At 39.4% G+C, this 21,667-nt stretch overlaps 1 protein-coding gene across 2 annotated transcripts in view; it reads right to left on the bottom strand.

Moving 5' to 3' along the window:
- Positions 1-21,667, bottom strand: part of rint1 (RAD50 interactor 1) — a 46,194-nt gene that overhangs the window by 2,063 nt on the left and 22,464 nt on the right. For both annotated transcript variants that reach the window (XM_060843144.1, XM_060843145.1), the window contains 4 exons: positions 13,730-13,929; positions 12,525-12,739; positions 6,709-6,889; positions 1,166-1,284 (listed from right to left, as the gene is read on the bottom strand). In XM_060843144.1, the coding sequence (XP_060699127.1) occupies positions 1,166-1,284; positions 6,709-6,889; positions 12,525-12,739; positions 13,730-13,929 (715 nt within the window). The remainder of the gene's footprint in view (positions 1-1,165; positions 1,285-6,708; positions 6,890-12,524; positions 12,740-13,729; positions 13,930-21,667) is intronic.

Genomic DNA, 21,667 nt, shown 5'->3' on the forward strand with positions numbered 1-21,667 from the left:
ACCAGAGTGATCAGAAAAGTAAAAAGATTGCTTGCCAGTGGATTTTTAAAATGATGCATGGCAATCTGACAGTTCTGAATAAAACTTTGCTCTTAATGATTTAACCAGTAACTTTATTGCACATATTATGCATTTGAAGCTTCTGAATATTAACCAACAAAATACTAATATAAAACTGCAGATGCTGGCGATCTGAAACAAACTCAAATTGCTGGAAAAACCCAACAAGTCTGGAAGCATCTGTGAAGTGAAAACAACATTAATGTTTTAAGTCCAGAGACCCTTCTTCAGACTTGATAGCAGCTAGGAAAAATTGGTATTTATGCTGCTGTTTGTGCGTGTCTGGGGATGGGGACAGGCAGAAAGAGAGGACAAAGGAGTGAGTGGATAGATGGCGAAGGACCCAGAGAAAGGGAAGAAAAAACGGTGAACGAACAAATGGATTATCAATAGTAAGCCAAGGAAGAAGAGAAGCCTAATAGTTCAGCTGAAGTGACAGGCAACTGAGTCATTTTTACAGAAAGAATGAAGACGTAATGCAAAACAGTCACTCAATCTGCATTTTATGACTCCAATGTAGAGGAGACTGCATTATGAGCAGCGAATATAGTAGACTAGACTGAATAAAGTGTGGCATACTGAGAAGAAATGTGGCAGTGAATTAAACACTAAAATAAATTAGTTACTTTATTCAAATAGTTAAAGAAAATTATGTAAGTAGAAGACTTCAGACATGAAATTGCTGGATGCAATTCATCTGGAAGAGAAATACTGAAGCAGTAAGATAACATTTAGAGGACTTCTTGAAGAACACGTTGAGTAACTATTAAATATTAATCCAACTCCTTTTTGAACATATATTCTGATTTAAGGATAGGTATGGTGAAACAACAAGATAATAGAAAATTCCAACTGGCAGCATGGGATTGCACAGACACACTCGGCTGAATAGCTTTCTTTGCCTAAATTTTATACCAAGCAGCATTCATTTACAAACTTTGAAATGTTTTGTTAGCATTTTTAATTTTCATGTTACATCATTGCCACAAACTGATGTCTTACTTTCACAAAATTCTACACAAAGCAACAAAATAAAAATCATTAAATAAACAGTACAGCAACTGAAGCTGCCAGAAAATATGGGGCTCTCACACAACGTACGTACTGTTTAAAGTAGTTTTCTGGTCTTTTGCAATAATGGGCAAACAATGGGAAAAGATTCCGAGTCATATCAAACTGCAGTTGTGCTGATCCACCTTCATTGAAGTGATTTGCTAGGATAATCTGCAGTTAAAAGTTAAAAACAAGACATTTAAAAACTGAATAGTAACTGATTGCCAATTGATAAGCTGCAGTCGTAATGAGCATTTATATTCAAATCAACTTAGTTCATTCCACAAAACAATGGCTGTAAATTCAGCTTGCTTTTTTTTAATTGTATACAGTCTTTAAAACTGGAAAAATATCATAATTGATAAACATGTACTGAATGACCAATTATTCTATCACCCAAGAGATTAATGGAAAGTATAATCTCTCTGAAGGCTTTAACAATCCTATGTAAATGAATCTTAGCACTCAATGTGATTGAAAACTATCCATAAATTGCACAAATTGCCAATTTCATGAAGCAATTGTGTGGTTGTCCATATTAGAATGGATCATGGGTGCAAGGTGTAAAAGTGCTGCTATAATTCTAATAAGGTTCATCAGAACAACAACTTATCCCAAGTTGGTGAAAGTGAGGACTGCACATGCTGGAGGTTAGAGTCGAGAGCATGGTGTTGGGAAAGCACAACCGGTTAGGCAGCAACTGAGGAGCAGAAGAATCGCATTTCAAGCATAAGCTCTTCTTCAGGAATGAGGCTTGTGGGCCAAGGGGGCTCAGAGATAAATGGGAGGGTGGGTGGGGCTGGTGGTAAGGTAGCTGAGAATGCGATAGGTAGGTGAAGGTGATAGGTCGGAGAGGAGGGTGAAGGGAATAGGTGGAAAGGAAAATGGATATGTAGGACAGGTCAAGTGGGCAGTGGCAAGTTGGAAGGTTGGATCTGGGATATGGTGGGAGGAGGAGAAATTAGGAAACTGGTGATATCCACATTAATCCCATATGGTTGGAGGGTCCCAAGGTGGAAGATGAGGCACTTTTCTTCCAGGCGCTGGGTGATAAGGGTTTGGCAAAGGAGGAGGCCCAGGACCTTCATGCCCTTGGGAGAGTGGGAGGGGGAGTTCAAGTGTTTGGCCATGGGGAGGTGGGGTTGTTTCATGCGTGTGTCCTGGAAATGTTCTTGAAGTGTTCTGCAAGTGGGCGCCCTGTTTCCCCAATGAAGAGGAGACCAAATCGGGAAGTACGGATACAGTAAATGACGTGTGTGGAAAAACGTGCAGGTTGATCTCTGACTGATGTGGAATGCTCCTTTGGGGCCTTGGACAGAGGTAAGGGGAAAAGGGCAAAATCACCGATTCCCACAGCGACCTGGACTACACCTCCTTCCACCCTCCCTCCTGTTAAAAACGCTATCCCTTATTCCCACTTCCTCCGTCTCATCTGCTCCCGGAGGATCAATTCCACCACAGAACATACCAGACAGCCTCTTTCTTGACAGACCACAATTTCCCCTCCCACGTGGTCAATGATGCCCTTCAGCACATCTCATCCACTTCCCACACCTCTGCCCTCGAAACTCTCCCCTCCAACATCAACAAAGAAAGAACCCCGCCCCAGGTCCTCACCTTCCACCCCACCAACTTCCAGATACATCACATCATCCTCCGTCATTTCCGCCATCTACAAACAAACCCCCCCACCAGGGATATATTTCCCTCCCCACCCCTATCTGCGTTCCGTAAAGATCATTCCCTCGCATGACCATTGCCAAACACTCTAGATCCCCATTCCACTCCCCAAGGACATGCAGGTCCTGGGCCTCCTCCATTGCCAAACCCTTACTACCTGATGCTTGGAGGAAGAATACCTCATCTTCCACCTTGGGACCCTCTAACCACATGGAATCAATGTAGATACCACCAGTTTCCTCACTTCCCCTCCCCCAACTTTATCTCAGATCCACCCATACAACTTAGCACCACCCTCTTGAACTGTCCTACCTGTTCATCTTCCTTACCACCTATTTGTTCCACCTTCCTCTCCAACCTATCACCTTCACCCCCCACCTTCATTTACCTATCGCATCGTCAGCCCCATCTCCTTCCCATTTATCACTCAGCCACCTTGGCCCACAAGCCTCATTCCTAATGAAAAACTCAAAATGTTGATTCTCCTGTTCCTCGGATGCTGCCTAACCAGCTGTGCTTTTCTAGCACCACACTTTCAACTTATCTCAAGTGTTTCACTGGAATATTAAAACTAAAATTGAAGAGCAATGTACATAAGACGTTATTAGGTCAGATAACCAAAGTTGTAACTTAAAGGAAGAAGGTGAGGCAGTGACAGAGAGATTAAGTTAGTTAGTCCAGAACTTAGAACTAAGTAAGTGGAAGCTGGAGTGATTAATATTGGGGATGTTCAGAGGCCAGAACTAAATGTAGATATCTGTGGATTTAGGGGTTGGAGATTAAAAATATTACAATTAGGACTGAAGTCAAGGTAAAGTAAAAATCAAGATCTTGTTTGAGTGGGAAACAGTGTAGGCAACAAACCAGGAGTGATATAAGTGAATGGTGTCTGGGTTCAAGTACCACTCCTCCAGCGATGTGTTATAACGTGTCTGAATAAGGTGATAAAAATATCTGTAAGGGAATGGTGTTTGAGCAAGTTCAACCCAAGAAACAGGGTACTGAATGTGCTCAAACATATAGGGGTTACAACATGAGACACAGCCAGGAGTCCATCGGAATAGTCACATCTGAGGAAATATGAATAAAGGTTTCTGCAGTAGATGAAAGGAGACAGAGGTGAAGGTAAGAAAGTGGAAATGGACAATTTTGGTAAAGCATTCATAGGGGTTGGGCTGTGCACATCAGGCAGTAACTTCATGGTGTGGTAACTAGACCATTAATCCAGAGACTCAGGTTTGAATCCCACCATGGCAGATGGTGGAATTTGAATTCAACAAAAAGTCTGGAATTAAGAGTCCACAATAATGACCATGAAACAGTTGCCAGTTGATGGAAAATCCCTTTTGGTTCACCAATGTCCTTTAGGGAAAAAATCAGTAGTCCTTACCTGGTCTGGTCTATGAGTCCAATAAGGGTATCATGTGGACTTTTATGCACAGTAGCATCATAGAGATATACAGCTATAAACAGGCCCTTTGGTCCAACTCATCCATGCCAACCAGGTTTCCTAAACTGAACTAGTCCCATTACCTGCATTTGGCCTATATCCCTCTAAACCTTTTCAATCTGTGTACCTGTCAAAATATCTTTTAAATGTTGTAACTCTGCCTACCTCTACCACTTGCTCTGGCAGCTCGTTCTATATACACAACACCTTCTATGTTGAAAAGGTTGCCCCTCAGGTCCTTCTCAAATCTTTTCTCCTCTTACCTTAAACCTATACCCCCTAGTTTTAGACTCCCCTATCCTGGGGAAAACACCTTCGCTATTCACCTTATTTAAGCCTATCATGATTCTACAAACCTCTGTAAGGTCACTCCTCAGTCTCCTATGCTCCAGGAGAAAAAAGTTGCAGCCTATCCAAACTTTCCTGATAACTCAAAGCTTCCAGTGTCAGTTACATACTTGTAAATTGTATTTGCACCATTTCCAGTTTAATAACTTCTTTCCTATAGCAGGGTCACCAAAATTGTACACGGTACTTCAAATGTGGCCTTACCAATATCTTGTACATCTGTAGCATAACATCCCAATTCCTGTACTCAGCACTCTGACCGATGAAGGCAAGCATGTTAAACATCTGCTTCACCACTCTGTCTACCTGTGATGCCACTTTCATGGAACTATGTACCTGTAACTCTTTCTGTTCAACAACATGCCCCAGGGGCACTAACAGTAACTGTATAGGTCCTGCCTATTTTGTCTTGTCAAAATGCAACACCTCACATTTATCTACACTGAACTCCATCTGCCAATCCTCAACCCACTGGGCCAGCTGATTTAGATCTCTTTGCACTTTTAGAAACCCTTCTTCACTCTTCACTAAACTACCAATTTTCATGTCATTACTAACCATGCCTCCTGTATTCTCATCCAAACTGTTTGTATAAATAACGAACAACAGCAGATCCAGTACCAATCCTTGTTACACAACATTGGTCCAAGGCCTCCAGTCTAAAAACAACCCTCTGTTTCCTAGCGTCAAGACATTTTTTATTCCAATTGGCTACATCTCCCTGGATCCTACACTGTCTACCTTACTAACCTGTCTACCGTACAGTGCCTTGATAAAGGCCTTGTTAAAGTCCTTGTAGACAACATCTACCACTCTACTTGATCATCTATTTGATTACCTCTTCAAAATACTCAATCACATTTGAGAGACATGATTTGCAATGTTCAAAGCCATGCTGACTATTCTTAATTAGTCTTGCTTTTCTAAATGCATGTAGATTCTGTCTCTCAGAATCCCCTCCAACAACTTACACACCACTAATGTTAGGCTCACTAGTCTGTAGTTCACTGGCTTTTCCTTGTAGCCTTTCTTAAATAATGACACAGTATTAGCCACCCTGCAGACGTCTGACACCTCACCTGTGACTGTCGATGATATAAATATCTCTGCTTGGAGCCCCACAATTTCTTCCCTAGCTTCGTACAATGTTCTGGGATACACTTTATCAGGTCAGAGGGATTTATTTACTTTTATGCATTTTAAGATCTACAGTGATATTGGAAAAATACTGAGGCTTGAGAGAGCATGCAGAACACACTCACCACGATAGTCCCTGGTACTAGGGAACGCAAAAGAAAAAAATTCTTGACAATTTATTTTTAGAACACGGATGACAGAATGGTTACTAACAAAGGGGTGCCATTTGTTTCAAAGAATCAGAACAGCTCTCTGCAAAAGCAATTCACCTCATCCTAATTCTTGCATTTTTGTCTGTAGCCCTTGGAATATAAATGATACCTCCAATCTCTCTCTGACCTCTATTCCCATAGAAATAGAATTAACTAAAAAGGGTTGATAGGAAAGGGAAATGGGATGGGTAAATACGATTAGGGCTATTTGCACATAAGGAAGGTAAACACTGACTCAAACTGTTAAGTTAAATAGCTGGTTTCCATTAACTTCCACTAACTTCACATTAGTGGGAAAAACTTTGACCCCAGTTCCAGACTTGAAAATTGTCAAGGGTCCTCAGTGGAATGGAGGACAAGGAGGAGAAGATCTATTACATTACAGGAAGCTCAGCATTGTTGCTTCAGTGCTCACAAAGCCAAAATTTCAATTTACGGCCCAATTTAAGAGTCCTATTCTATGCATTTCAACTATTTTCCCTCTTACAGTGACACCTATAATTTGGTCAAATCTTTATATTCCCATCCAAACCCAGCTAGGGAGTGCATTCATTTATTTTTCCATATGAAATTCAAAAGTTTAAATAATCCTTAAATCAAATCATTGTTTCCTAAAATACAGAAAAAAATGTTTTACGAGTTTAAAGGTATAAGAATTATATTTTTTTGAAATCCAAAACCACAAATTATCTTTCCTTATTTGGTAAATTATGTAAACTTAAAACAAACTATAATCATAATTTATTTTGTCGTTTGATGGTAGCTTACATCCTGGTAGATGAACAAGTCCAGTTTCTCAGCAAGCATTTGCCAACAAGATTTAAAAAGGGAGTGACAGAGCTCCTGCTCCAATTGCAACAACAGATCTCGAAGAGTCAGTAACATTGGACAAGCTGAACTCGACAAACACATGACAGCTTGATCTGACTGTGATGGCAAAAACAACCACCTGTAAAACAAATAAGCCATATGACTGATCCTGTAGTGTCATTCCTATTATCTATATGTATTATCAAATAATTTTCTGCTCCTAATTAGGGAATGCACAGAGATTAACCACTGACCTTATGCATAGTAGTTACCATAACCAAACTGACAGTAATGTTATACATAAACTGAACAAACACTGGAAGTAGAATTAAAAATAAATCATATAGTGTTCACAGCATAATGTGACCATCTCTGGGATTAGCAAATTATTTCAACCACAACAGAAATAGTCATAATTTAACTAACAACTTCTGAGTTGCAAAAAAACGTATTTATCAAAGACTGAATAATTAAGTCATCTATGAGTTTCAGGAAAGTAGTACATAATTATTAGTTGGTTCCATGCCAAAATTTGATATTCATCCAATAAGAATATAAATCTAAAATTAAACATTGCAATTTTAAGAATAAACCAAAGTTCTTTTTATGATTAAAACATTTTTCTCATTTGGATGGGTTCAGGGTGGGACAGAAGAGAGAGACAGACTTGCAAACAGAGGTTTTTTTTATCAATTTTTCAATCACTACCCAAAGTATACTGTATAAGCATACAATAGGTAACCGCTGAACTCTTTACCCCAAAGTACTGGAAGGATGTTTCCTTTTATTGGGAGATCTAGAAGCAGTGGACACTGTCTCAGAATAACAGGTGAATCATTTAGGACTGAGTTGAGGAGAATTGTTTGAACTTGAAAAGTTGTGAGACTTTGGAAACTTCTGCTCCAGGCAGCCGTGGAGGCTCAGTCATTGGTTATGTTCAACACTGAGATCAACAGATTTCTACATATTGCAAACATCAAAGATTAGGGGAATAGTGCACAAAAATGGTGTTGAAGTAGAAGGTCAGCCATGATTTCATTGAACAGTTGAGCAGGCTCAAAGGGATGAAGAGCTTACCCCTGCTTCTATTTCTTATATATGGGAGACAAGCACACAAAATACTCGTATCATTTCTTTAGAGGAATTTGACTGAAATGATATTTACTGGTAAACTATTTGTAATTTTTTTTGTGTTTGGATGTATAAAATAATTGAGTTTGGATGTATAAAACTTCCTACAATAATTAATGGTCTGTTCAACCAGATAAAATATAAACTGTGACTTTACAAAAGCTGCATTTTGAACAAAGTATAATGATTCGACATTGGTTCAATTGTAATCAAACATCAATTTACTAGAATCCTTAATGAATCTTACTCAGCATTTTATATTGCACAGGACAGCAATTATTCAGTGATCCTTGTAAATTTGATTATTCTCCAAAGACTCTTAAATAACACAGCAACATTAAAGAAATTTATCAAGGCTAATCTCAAAGTTGTTCATTCAAGCTACAGTTAGTTGCACCCTTCTTATTTTAAGTATTCTGTTAATTTTGTTTCTATTCTTAAATGCTTGATACCAGTCCCTTAGCTGTTACTTAAATTGACTGCTAATACGCCTCTAGAATGTGTGAATGAACTTCTGTAAGTGAATGAAATTTGTTCAATTATTGAAACTGATCGTAATAATCCTACATTCCATGTTACCCACAGTTATTTTAGGGGCTGGCCCAGCAGTAATTTCTTTTACTCTGCTATCTTTTCCAGGATAGTATCCAAAGGGGATCTGTGACATGAGAGAGGAGGGGAAGCAACATTGAGGTATATCAACTAATCAGATTGGTAAATCCTCAGTGAGACATGCAGAGTCTAAATAAACAGAGAAAGCAAAAACACAAATTACATGTAATCAGGTCCATAAAGAAAATTATGGAAATATGGAATAAAATATGATTAACTAGTGATTTAATATCAAGAGGTCCTCATAGTACAGCAATCATAACATGATAAAATTTCACATTCACTTATTTTGTGAACGAGGGCGAGAAATTAGAATGTAAAATTAGAGTCTTTAACTTGAAGATAATTTCAAGGGTATTTAGGTGGACTGCACTGGGAAGACAGATTAAAGCATAATATAGCAGAGGTTCAGTGGCAGGTATTTGAGGACATCATTCATAACTTTTAACAAATATATATTACTTAAAGAAAGCAGTAGAACAAAAGAACGTGTTGCCTTGGGATATATTAAGTAGGGAAAAATGGATCAGGATAGTAATAAAAATCCTTCTGAAGATTGACAAGAAAAATTAAATCACTAGAGATTCTTAAGTATTACATCTCAAATTCAAATTTTGAATTCACCTATTCAACTCAAATTTCATCATGCCTTGAATCAAGGAAATAAATCAATAAGGATATCAGGAGACAGTGGAGACATTTAGTCACTGATGCTGGCCAATGATGCAATGTGTCTTCCGAATGGGTTACCAAAGGAGAAAATACTAACTGGATATATTAATGGAGGTTATAAACAAGCCTCACTAAACACAGTTGGATTAAATAAGATACTTGTATCATCAATAGTCACAGGTGAGGTGCAGGAAGACTGGAGGTTGGCTAATGTGGTGCCATTATTTAAGAAAGCCAGGAAACTATAGACTGGTGAACCTGACATCAGTGGTGGGCAAGTTGTTGGAGGGAATCCTGAGGGACAGGATTTACATTTACATGTATTTGGAAAGGCAGGGACTGATTTGGGATAATCAACATGGCTTTGTGCATGGGAAATCATGTCTCACTATCTGAATTTTTTGAAGAAATAACAAAGAGGATTGATGATGGCAGATCGGTAGATGTGATCTATCTGGACTTCAGCAAGGGATTCAACAGGTTCCTCATGATAGACTGTTTAGCAAGGTTAGCTCTCATGGAATACAGGGAGAACTAGCCATTTGGATTCAGAACTAGCTGGAAGGTAGAAGACAGAGGGTGGTGGTGGAGGCTTGCTTTTCAGACTGGAGGCCTGTGACCAGTGGTGTGCCACAAGGATTGGTGCTCCACCCACTGGTTTTCGTCATTTATATAGTTAGTAAGTTTGCAGATGACACCAAAACTGGAGGTGTTGTGCACAGTGAAAGTTGCCTCAGTGTACATTGGGCTCTTGATCAGATGGGCCAATGGGCTGAGGAGCGGCAGATGGAATTTAATTTAGATAAATGTGAGGTGCTGCATTTTGAAAAGGCGAATCAGGGCAGGACTTATACACTTAATGGTAAGGTCCTGGGGAGCATTGCTGAACAAAGAAATCTTGGAGTGCAGGTTCATAGTTCCTTGAAAGTAGAGTCGCAGGTAGATAGGATAGTGAAGAAGGTGTTTGGTATGCTTTCTTTTATTGAATAGAGCATTGAGTATAGCAGTTGGGAGGTCATGTTGCAGCTGTACAGGACATTGGTTAGGCCACTTTTGGAATATTGTGTTCAGTTCTGGTCTCCCTCCTATTGTAAGGATGTTGTGAAATTTGAAAGAGTTGAGACAAGGTTTACAAGGATGTTGCCAGGATTGGAGGATTTGAGCTACAGGGAGAAGTTGAATAGGCTGGAGCTGTTTTCCCTGGAGCCTCAGAGGCTGATGGGTGACCTTGTAGAGGTGTATAAAATCATGAGAGATGTGAAAAATGTAAATAGACAAGGTCTTTTCTCTGGGGTAGGGGATTCCAGAACTAGAGGGTAAAGGTTTAGGATGAGAGGGGAAAAAATTTAAAGGGATCTAAGGGCCAGCTTTTTCACGCAGAGGGTGGTGTGTGTATGGAATGTGCTGCCAGAGGAAGTGATGGAAGCTGGTACAATTACAACATTTGAGATGCATCTTGATGGGTATATGAATAGGAAGCCTTTAAAGGGATATGGCCAAGTGCTGGCAAATGGGACTAGATTATGTTAGAATATCTAGTCAGCATGGGTAAGTTGGACTGAAGGCTCTGATTCTGTGCTATGCATCTTTATGACTCCATGACTCTAATGAGGTGGTAAATGTAGAAGTGGAGTATTGAAATAAAAATGTGACAAAAAGAACATTCTGGATCTTTTGCTGACTTGCTGTGACTTGATCTCAGACCTATAAAATTAGGCAAGAAGAAAAGGAGTCCTCAAAACGGAGATATTTTGAAAATTCAGTTGTGAGGAATTTTTTTTTAAAATTCAACTAAAAAGCAAAGAGAATGAGGCTGATAAGTTTACCCCCATCTTCCTTAATAGAAATTCAACAGATTTGAAATTGAAAGAGATTATATAACACAGCCTACTCGGAAATAGAATCAAAACAATACTTGATTGTTATCACTTGAAAAACAAAGTCTTAATAAGGAAATGGAGATCACATCAAATATGAGGAATGCCAAGTGGTCTATTAGGAGAAAGTGAGAACCGTAGATGCTGGAGATCAGAGCTGAAAATGTATTGCTGGAAAAGCACAGCAGGTCAGGCAGCATCCAAGGAGCAGGAGAGTCGACGTTTCGGGCATGAGCCCTTCTTCAGGAAGAAGGGCTCATGCCCGAAGCGTCGACTCTCCTGCTCCTTGGATGCTGCCTGACCTGCTGCGCTTTTCCAGCAACACATTTTCACCAGTGGTCTATTAGGCAGCATCTGAGTATTTTAATGAAATTTCCCAGTTGGCTCACAAATTTCAGATCAGTTAGCCAGTGTTTTCATAATGCCTAAAATATTAAAACTCTTTTATAGGTCAGGATTTCATGAAGATGTAGTCAGATCTTGCTAAACTCCAGTCTTGCTAAACCCCAACCTTTAATTCCAACACCAGCTTTTGAAGAACTGTTTAGCAGGGTTTTAACAGATTGTGTGGAACCAGGAATGGAATTTTTTTTTTATCAATTATGGATGTTTTTATAAGATTTTCTGAAGCAGTGTCTCCAGGGAAAATTACTGCAACTTATGGATTTCCATATTTAACAATGCAGTATATACTGCAGAAAGTGATGCCAGATTTAATCCATTTATAAGGTGAGTGCCAACAGACTCACTATTATTTTCATCCCAACTTCTGGATCAACATGTTGATTTTTATCAGTAGTTCAATGGACATCAGTGTCTAATCCCTTGGCATTTAAATGTGCAATTTCCTCAAATTTAAGTTCTGATCTATATTGTTTGTTGACCTCTGGTGGGGTTTCCAAGCATGACATAAAGATGCCAGGTGGACCGTACACACATGGATGTCAGGCAAGATTAAAATCAGACTTGATTATGACACTAGATTCCTTCACTAATGGAGACTATCTGACTTGGGTAAAGTTCCAGGAAGCTACCCCAAAATTTCACTGCCTTCAGCAGCAAAGGGAGAAATAAGGAAGTGGTGTTGGAGATGGTGCAGAAATCAATTTGTAAATTAAGCACACTAATTACAACTCTGTCTGTATAAATGCATAATTTTTTAAATGAGTTGAATTCTTCTTAATTATTCAGAATGAAAATAACATTTGTTTCCTTTCATGGTCATTACAATAAAATAAAAATGCTTCATGGCATTAGGAAATCTTAAACATTTCTCCAAATTTAGGGAGAAATACCATTTTCTTTGGGTTTTTTTCATTTCCTAGTCCTCTACTGATGTCAATTTAATAGCAATCAATCTAGTAATATTGAATAACAATTCTAAAGCCTTGAAATCCTAATGTACTAATTGATATAACATTTATTTATCCGGTCCTATGTGATAATGCAATAAAGGTTGTGCTCAATCTGCAAAATATTCACCTTTCTTTCTTATATGGTTTTGCTTTGTCCTTCACTTCTCTGAAGACATGCTCTACTTGTCGTGTCAACATATCACATCGCAGGCGCTCCAGCAAATCAATCATATTATCAAAGACAGAGCTTTCAAGAGAGGCCAGCTGGCCGAGCTGTAATTCAGTCAAGGTGTTGCTCACTCCACAAACCTCAAGTGCTGCTTGCTGAAGCTGCAAGAAGAACTACACAAAAGGAAAATATATTTCTGATGGAATGTAGCTCTTTGATCCAACTTCATAAACATGTACCTTATCTCCTGAATTACTAAAATTTCAGATGCATACTCATAGTATTTAATATAACTTACTGTCCCTCTACCACTGTACTGCAATTAATTATTTTTGCAAAAAGTTAAACAATTCACAATAGCAATTATGTAATTGCACAGAATTTCACTAGATCCCTTGACTTACTAATTTACAAAGGGTGAGTCATCTAATAGTTCTAAGTTGCACCAGAAATTGTTTTCAGTTGATTTCATTGATTAACAAAATGAAATTTTGAAATTCTATTATACTCTCCAATGACATGTAAGCACAATCAAGACTCATAATGTGAAAATGTCACATTTTAAACAGGCTATTCTCTCAAATCACTATTTAACAAAAACTCTACCCAATTCTGATAAATAAAGAACCCTGAACAATTTTCATTAGCAATCCCCAAAGACAGGTTAATTGGATATTCATTTGTTATTACAAAGAGTTATGCTGCATGCAAAATAGAATCTGCCTTAATAGGCCAAATTAATTAACTGCTAGTGAAATGCTTCTGAAAAGTTCAATAGCTTTGACAGGGCATGATAAAAACAGAAGCTGTTCAGTTAATGCCATGATTCTAAATCACTCTACTCTTGTCTACATTATCGGCAGAGATATGGAAGCATGTAGTCACTTTGAATCAGATACAGGTGGTTCTTCTATAATGTGATAGTTGAGTTCTTGTGCAACCCCACATTATTGAAAAATTGCACTTTAGAAACAGTGCTTAAAGTGCTACTGATGTAATCGCATTAAAGCCAACACACTTTTAAAAGTTTGCACTTTAGAAACAGTCAATCACATTACAGTGAATTTGCGTTAACAAAATGCACGTTACAGCATAACAACCCATATCTTCTTACTTGCCTTAAAAACAATTTTTTAATAACAACTATAAGCAGGTGTTCTTACCACATTGTCTGCCCAATCTGCTAAAACTGCTGCTATATAGTTTACAGCATTCAAAATCGCACAGTAACGGGATCCTAGAGGAGAATGGGTCTCCTCCTTCATTACTTGAGTCAGACGAATCCTGAAATCATCAATCAGTTCCTTCTGTAGTTCCAAAAACTGCAGTTTTCGAGCAGCAGTGGGAAGATTCTTGTACCGGTCTGTTCACATAAACATGAAAATCTAATTAGGTTGCATTTCAGAAATATAAAATGGCAAAACAAATATTATGTACACAAAAAGATCACAGCAATTTGGCTCCGTTGCTCTTAATAAACTGACAATATTCCCTTTTAATAAAAGTCTAACCCAAATTAATTAACAGCATGGATTAAAACTAAAAGGAAAAAAGTAACCACAAAATTCTTAGATTCAATTCACTAATGACCCCAATAGCAATAAAATATTAATTTATTTGATATCCTATGTGACTATTATAATGGTGAACTATCCCATTTCATCCTGTCCACAGCTTTGACTCGATTGAACCAGTTAGCCTTCTGCAATAATTCTCCACAATCATCAAGTGAGACTGCACTTGCTTGGCTCCATTCTAAACTCTGCTTTCACAGCTAGAATATCACCTGCAATAGTTTTTCTCCCAGCTCTTACACTTCTCCTAGTGTGCCTCCTATTTCTCCTGTAAAAAATTGCACTTCAGTGATATCTGAAAACTCAGTTCTCATGTGTAGTCTGCCAATAGCTAGCTCTACCTCACCACTTAACTTCATATTCACTAAATTATCAGAAAGCTTGACATCCAATATCAGATGAATATAAACTCTCTCTATTATTGGGAAGAATGATGTCATTGATTTTAGTCTGCATTTAAACTATAGTTCTGAGTCATGAGTTCTAGAATCATACTGTTTGAAATGCTTGGTCTTATGCATGTGTGGCATCACTAATGTCTGGTTCCTATTCAACAACACTGCCTAACTCTGACCTTGCCTCAGTTCATCGACTGTTGAAACCCTTATTATGCCTGGGTTACGTCAAGGCTTGATTATTCTAATGCATGCCTGGCTGGTCACCTACGTTCTCTATAAACTTAAGGTTATTCAAAAATTCTACTGCCGTGTCCTTCCTTACAGCAACATCTATTCACTCATCAGACTTCCAGTTGCAGACCTACGCTGGTTCCTCGTTGAACAAGACCCTGATTTTTAAAATCTTTATTCATGCTTTCAACTTCCTTCATGGTATCAAGCCAGACCATTTCTAATTTTCATCAGTCCAAATATCTCTTTAAACCTGGCCTCTGTAACTTCCTTGATTTTAATTCCCCATCATAGTGAGCTATACCTTCAGTTGTCTAGGAACTAATCTCTGGAACTGCCTTCCTAAACTTCCCTTTCACTTACACAATTGATCACCACACTGTACCCACTGTACAGTGAGACTAGCTTCAAATGTGTACTACTCTTTAACTACTACTCTAAGTGGGACAAATAACACACTCCAAAACATAGAAAATGAGGAACTGTGGGCCAAAGGTAAATAAACTGTGCATCGCCTCAGTTATGTAATTTCATAGCCCATCACATCTTTCACATATTCAACACCATCAAGCTAGGAGACAAAGATTCCTCGGCACTATTTTGAGCAAGAGCAGAGAAACTATCCCCCTGCCTGGCTAATCTTCATGCCTCAATCTACATCATAAACACTGATTAAGTAAGTGCTCATTATCACAGATATTTGTGGGAGTTTGTGGTGTACAATTTTGACTGTCACGTTTCCTATATTACAACACAGTGTCACAGAGCATGGAAACAGACTCTTTGATCCAACTAGCCCATGCCGATCAGGTTTCCCAAACCAAACTAGATCCATTTGCATCCGTTTGACCCATTATCCCTCGAAACCTTTCCTGTTCATGTAACTGTCCAAATGTCTTTTAAATGTTGTAATTGTACCCACCTTCTACCACTTCTTCCAGCATTTGTTCCACGTATTACAGATATGGAACAGTACAGTGACTCGGTGGTTAGCATTGCTGCCTCACAGCACCCGCGACCTGGGTTGGACTCCTGCCTTGGGTAACTGTTTGTGTGGAGTTTGCACATTCTCCCAGTGTCTCCACGGGTTTCCTCTGGGTGCTCTGGTTTCCTCCCACAATCCAGGTGAATTGGCCATGCTAAATTGGCCATAATGTTAAGATGCATTAGTTGTGGTAAATGTAGGAGAGTGGGTTACTCTTCAGAGGGTAGGTGTTGACTTGTTGAACCAAATGGCCTGTTTTCACACTGTAGGGAATCTAATTTAATCCAATATGCACCACTCTCTGTGTGGAAAAAGGTGTCCCTCAGGTCCCTTTTACGTCTTTCCCATCTCGCTTTAAACCTATACCCTTTAGTTTTGAACTTCCCTATCCTAGGGAAACAACCTTTTCTATTCACCTAATCTATGCCCCTCATGATCTTATAAACCTCTATGAGGTCACACCTCAACCTCCTTTGTTCCAGGGGAAAGAAGTCCCAGTCTACCCAGCCTCTCTCTATAGCTCAAACTTTCTACTCCCAGTAACATCCTTACAGATCTTTTCTCTACCCTTTCCAATTTAATAGCATCCTTTCTAGACAAGTGCAACCAGAACTGTATGTAATATACTTCAAAAATTACTTCACTGGAAAGAACATGTTTTGAGATATCCAGTACTTAGCGAGTTTTGAGAAGATTTGTAGCTCAGGTTAAGGTTCTGGATGTAGGTTTGCTCGCTGAGCTGGAAGGTTCATTTCCAGATGTTTCATCACCATACTAGATAACATCTTCAGTGGGCTTCCAGGTGAAGCTTTGCCCGGAGGCCCAATGAAGATGCTACCTAGTAGGGTGACGAAACGTCTGGAAATGAACCTGCCAGGTCAGTGAGCAAACCTACATCCATATCCAGTACTACATAAATGTAATCATTTCATTCTTTTTGCAATTTTGGTTCAATGAAAAGTACAAAATATGATTCCTGGAACAGCATCAAACATAACTTACAATGAAGTAAAACCTAATGAAGCTAAAAATGGACGTCTGCTAAAGACCAAAGGCAGCAGCTATAGAAAAAGTGATAGATCACAAGACGTAGAGAGCAAAACAAGATTCTTTTATCTTTCCACATTCAGTACGGAGTGTTGGTAGACAAAGGTAACCAACTAGAAAGGAAGCTGTATGAAAATCTCAGTTCACTTTAGCTACAGTAGTGTCCAGAGCGAGTGCAGACATGAGGCTAATTGAGCTTAAAATGTGCACACATCTTCAGCCTACTGAAGAATTCTAATCAGCATCCTCCAAAAAGCAATCCCCTGTGTAAAGATTTCTTGCATATCCTATTCAGAACACAAGACCCTCCTGAAAAGCCTGATTACTGACAATGCAAGTGGTCTTCCAAAGTCACTGAGCTAGAGTCATAGCTGTGATCGACATATGGACATGAGTTAAATGACAGATAGGAGAAAGGAGTAATTATCTGTGTCAAGACAGTGTTAGAACTGACATCACTGGGAAACAGATGCTCTTCAGTGCTTGGAGTTATGTCTGACACAAAGGAATTTGTCATGATTGCTAAGGACTAATCTTGGAAACTCAAGGACAACAGTGCCTCAGTGCAATCTTTTGATCATTCATTCAAGTGATGTGGGTGTCATTGCCTGGGCCAGGATTTATTGCCTACCCCGAACTGCTCTTGAGAATGCAATGGTGAGCTGCCTCTTGCAATCCAAGAAGGGAGTGCCAGAATTCTGAACCAGCAATAGTGAAGAAATTGCATTACACTTCCAAGTCAGGATAGTGAGTGGCTTGACAAGAAATTTGCAGATGTTGTATCTCCATGCATCTGCTACTCTTGCCCTTATAGTTGCCATTTAGACACTGCACAGGTTTTGGGGTCAGGAAGTGAGTTACTAGCCATAGAATTTCCTATCGCTGAATTGATCTTGTAACCACAGTATTTATGTGACTGATCCATTAACTCCAAGGCTGTTAATAGTGGAGAATTCAATTATCATAATAAGAATGAATGTCAAGGGGAGATAGTGTGGTAGGAACACTTATCACTGAATTACACTTATTAGCTGACACCCGAATGTTGTCCATGTCTTGCTTCATACAGACGCTGACTGTTTTAGTATCTGAAGAGCAGTGAATGGTACTAGACATTGTACAATCATAAGCAAGCATTCACATTCCTGACTTTACAATGGAGGGCAGGCCATTGATGAACCAATTGAAAATGATAGGACACAGGACAGTACACTGAGGAACTCCTGCAGTGACACTACACAACTGACTCAAAACCAATTTCCTTAGAACTAGGTATGACACCTACTACTGGAGCACTTACTTCAGATTGTCATTAGAATCATAGTCAAACAGCATAGAAATAGTCACTTAGGCCTACTGTGTCCCATTTACTTGTATTTGGTCCACAGCCTACTATGCTCTGGCATTTTAAATGATCACCCAGATGCTTCTTAAATGTTGAGACAGTTTCTGCCTCCATTGCTCTCTCAGTCAAACCATTCCGTATTTCTACCATTCTTTGGGAGAAAATATTTTTCCTCAGATATCTGCTAAACCACTTATTTCTCACCTTAAACTTTTGCTGTCTGTTTTTCGCCACTTCTGCAATGGGGAAAAGACTCTCACAATTCACCTATCTATGCCTCTCATAACTTTGTGTATCTCAATCAGATTTCCCTACAACCTTCTCTGCTCCAAGGAAAACAAACCCTGCCTATCCAGACTCTCCTCATAACTGAGACTTTTCATCATAAGCAATGTCCTGATATGATGGATTACTTCCCATTTGCCTGGATGAGTATAGCTCCAGCAATACTGAAGAAGCTTGACACCATTCAGAACAAAGCAGCTCACTTGATTGACATCACATTTGCAAACGTCCACTCCCTTCACCAATGATGCTCAGCAGCAGTGTGTATTATCGACAAGATGCGCTATAGAAATTCACCAAATACCCTTCAATAGCACTTTCTACACACATGATCACTTCCACCTAAAAAGGTCAAGAGATGCAGATACATGAGAAAAGCACAACCTACAAGTTCCCCTCCAAGCCACTCATCATCCTGACTTAGAAATATATCACTGTTCCTCCACTGTTGCTGGGTCAAATTCTGGAATTCCTTTCCTCAGCACATTGTGGGTCTACCTATAGAACCTGACTGCAGCATTCAAGAACGCAGCTCACCACCCCTTCTCAAGGGCAAATAAAAACAGGTAATAAATGCTGGCGAGCCGGTGACACCCACATCTAATGTGTGAATGAAATAAAAATTTCCTCTGCATCCTCTCCAGTGCAATCATGTCCCTCTGATAATGTGGTGACCAGAAGTGCACATGATATTCCATCTGTGGTCTAACCAATGTTTTATAAAGTTGTAAGAAGTCTTCCTTGCTCCTCTACCTTATGCCCTAGCAAATTGATGGCAAGGATCCTGCATGCCTTCTTCACTATCTTGTCTACCTTGCTGGCACCTTCAGGGATCTGATGACTTGTACACCAAGGTACCTTGCTTCTCAGTACTTCCTAGGGACCTACCATTCATTGTGTATTTCTTTCCCTTATTAGACCTCTCAAAACGGATTCCCTCACACATAATAGGATTAAATTCCATCTGCCATTGGATGCCCAATATCAGAAGGTAACCTGAGGCCATCCCTTTGAATTTCAGTTTTTCTATAGTTCCTTAATTCTACAATCTTCATAATCCTACAAGCATCATCAATGACCTGCCCTGTCATGAGGGAAAGAATGTGGGTGTTCAGAGATAATTCAAAAACATTCAACTACATTCGCAACTCCTTCAATAATCCCAGCCTATGGTATGACATCGGTAATATCTAAGCTCAGTTGATTAAATGGCAGAGCATATTCAAGCTAGGCAAGAGCTAGACAATGATCAACATCCAGCTTTACATAGCCTTCAGCTGTATTGCAATTACCATACACCCATTCCTAGCATCAACATCCAGAATGTTACTAGTTCAGAGGTTAAACTTAATGAGTCATATCAACATATGTCAGGACAGAGGCTAATAATTTGAAACAAACAACTCACCTCTTGACGTATCAATGCCACCTTATCACACACAAACTCAAGTCAGGAACTTGACAGAACACCAACAATCTCTCTAGATGGATCCAGCCAGAGGTTTCATAAAAGTTAACACCTAGGATGGAGTAATGCATTTGATTGACACCTATCCACTACCCAAATTCAATACAAAACCCTCCTAACCTTTTCAAGCTTGCAATCCCTGACAGAGAGGGACATTAGTTGCAATGTAACTACTATGCTACTACATTCACCAATTCAGTTACAATTTAACTTCGACATCCATCATTGGTTTCTTACGTTGTCAAATTCCTGGAACTCCCTAAGTAACATCATTGTGTATGGTCATCAACACAAGCTTGGAGAAGTCCCACCACCACCTTCTCTGGGGTGCTGGTGATGAGCAATATTTGCAACTATGCCTCATCCTCAGCCAGACAGCACATTTGTTAAATTGAATATGCAGAACTTATTGTAATGTATAAAAAAATGTCCTAGTGATAAAGTTGAGTTCTGCACAAGTCAGGAGTGTGTTGGAATGCTCCCCACTTGCCTGGATGAGTGCAGCCCCAACAACACTCTAGAAATTTGACATCATGCAGGACAAAGCAGCCTGCATGAATGGCACTGCATCCACTCCTTCCACCATCAACGTTCAGTAGCAGCAGTGTGTACTATCTACAAGATGCACTGCAGAAATCCACCAAAGGTTCTCAGATAGCACCCTCGACCTACCACCACTTCCATCCAAAATTCATAGAATCCCTACAGTATGGAGACAGGGCCTTTGGCTCAACAGGTCCACATGGACCCTCTGAAGAGCAATCCACCTAAACTCATTCCTCGACCCTATTATCCTCCATTTAACCCTGACTAATGCACCTAACCTACATAGCCCTGAACACTATGGTCAATTCATCTAACCTGCACATCTTTGGACTGTGGGAGAAAATCCATGCAGACACTGGGAGAATGTGCAAACTCCACACAGACAGTTACCCGAGGCTGGAATCGAACGTGGGTCGCTGGTGCTGTGAGACAGCAGTGGCAACTACCGAGCTACTGAGCGGCCTAGGACAGCAGATGTTAGGGAACAACACTTCCTTCAAGTTTCCCTCCAAGCCACTCATCATCCTGATTTAGAAACATATCACTGTTCCTTCATTGTCACTGGGTCAAATTCTGGAATTCCCTCCCTAATGACATCATGGGTCAACCCACAGCAGGTGGACTGCAGTGGTTCAAGAAGGCAGCTCACCACCACCTTCTCAAGGGCAACTAGGGACAGGCAATAAATGCCAGCCACTCAGTGACACCCACATCCCACAAAATAAATTTTAAAAAAGTTCTGATTATTCTGTATGCTTTTATTAAAATATCATCAAAGTAAAGGAAACTAGTCAAAGTTGAACATGGTGAAATAAGGATTCCAAATGCTTTCCAATCATCGATATTGGATAGGGAGAAACTTTGCACAACTTATTTAAACCTTGACTGTAAAGTTCATTCGAGGGTAGTCAAATCATACCTGTCAAAGAAAGCAAAGGGATTGTGGACCTTCCATGCCTTTCCTTGCCAGTTTGGTGAAATGAATACAAATTCTATAAAGCAGTTTTGCAAATATGCTACAGTATACTTGGATGTAAGGAAATAAAGTACTGAACTGTATCGGCTAATAATGGTAATACAATAGATATTGTTTAACTAGATTTCCAAAAGGTCCGACATAATATTGTCACATATAAGGTCACTCTGCGACATCTGTTAAAAGTTTGGTTTGATCAGCAGCATCAGGAAGAGGAACGTTGTGATCCAGGATGTTGCTATACTG

This window comes from Hemiscyllium ocellatum, chromosome 23 (assembly GCF_020745735.1).
Source record: "Hemiscyllium ocellatum isolate sHemOce1 chromosome 23, sHemOce1.pat.X.cur, whole genome shotgun sequence".
NCBI classification, from domain to species: Eukaryota; Metazoa; Chordata; class Chondrichthyes; order Orectolobiformes; family Hemiscylliidae; genus Hemiscyllium; species Hemiscyllium ocellatum.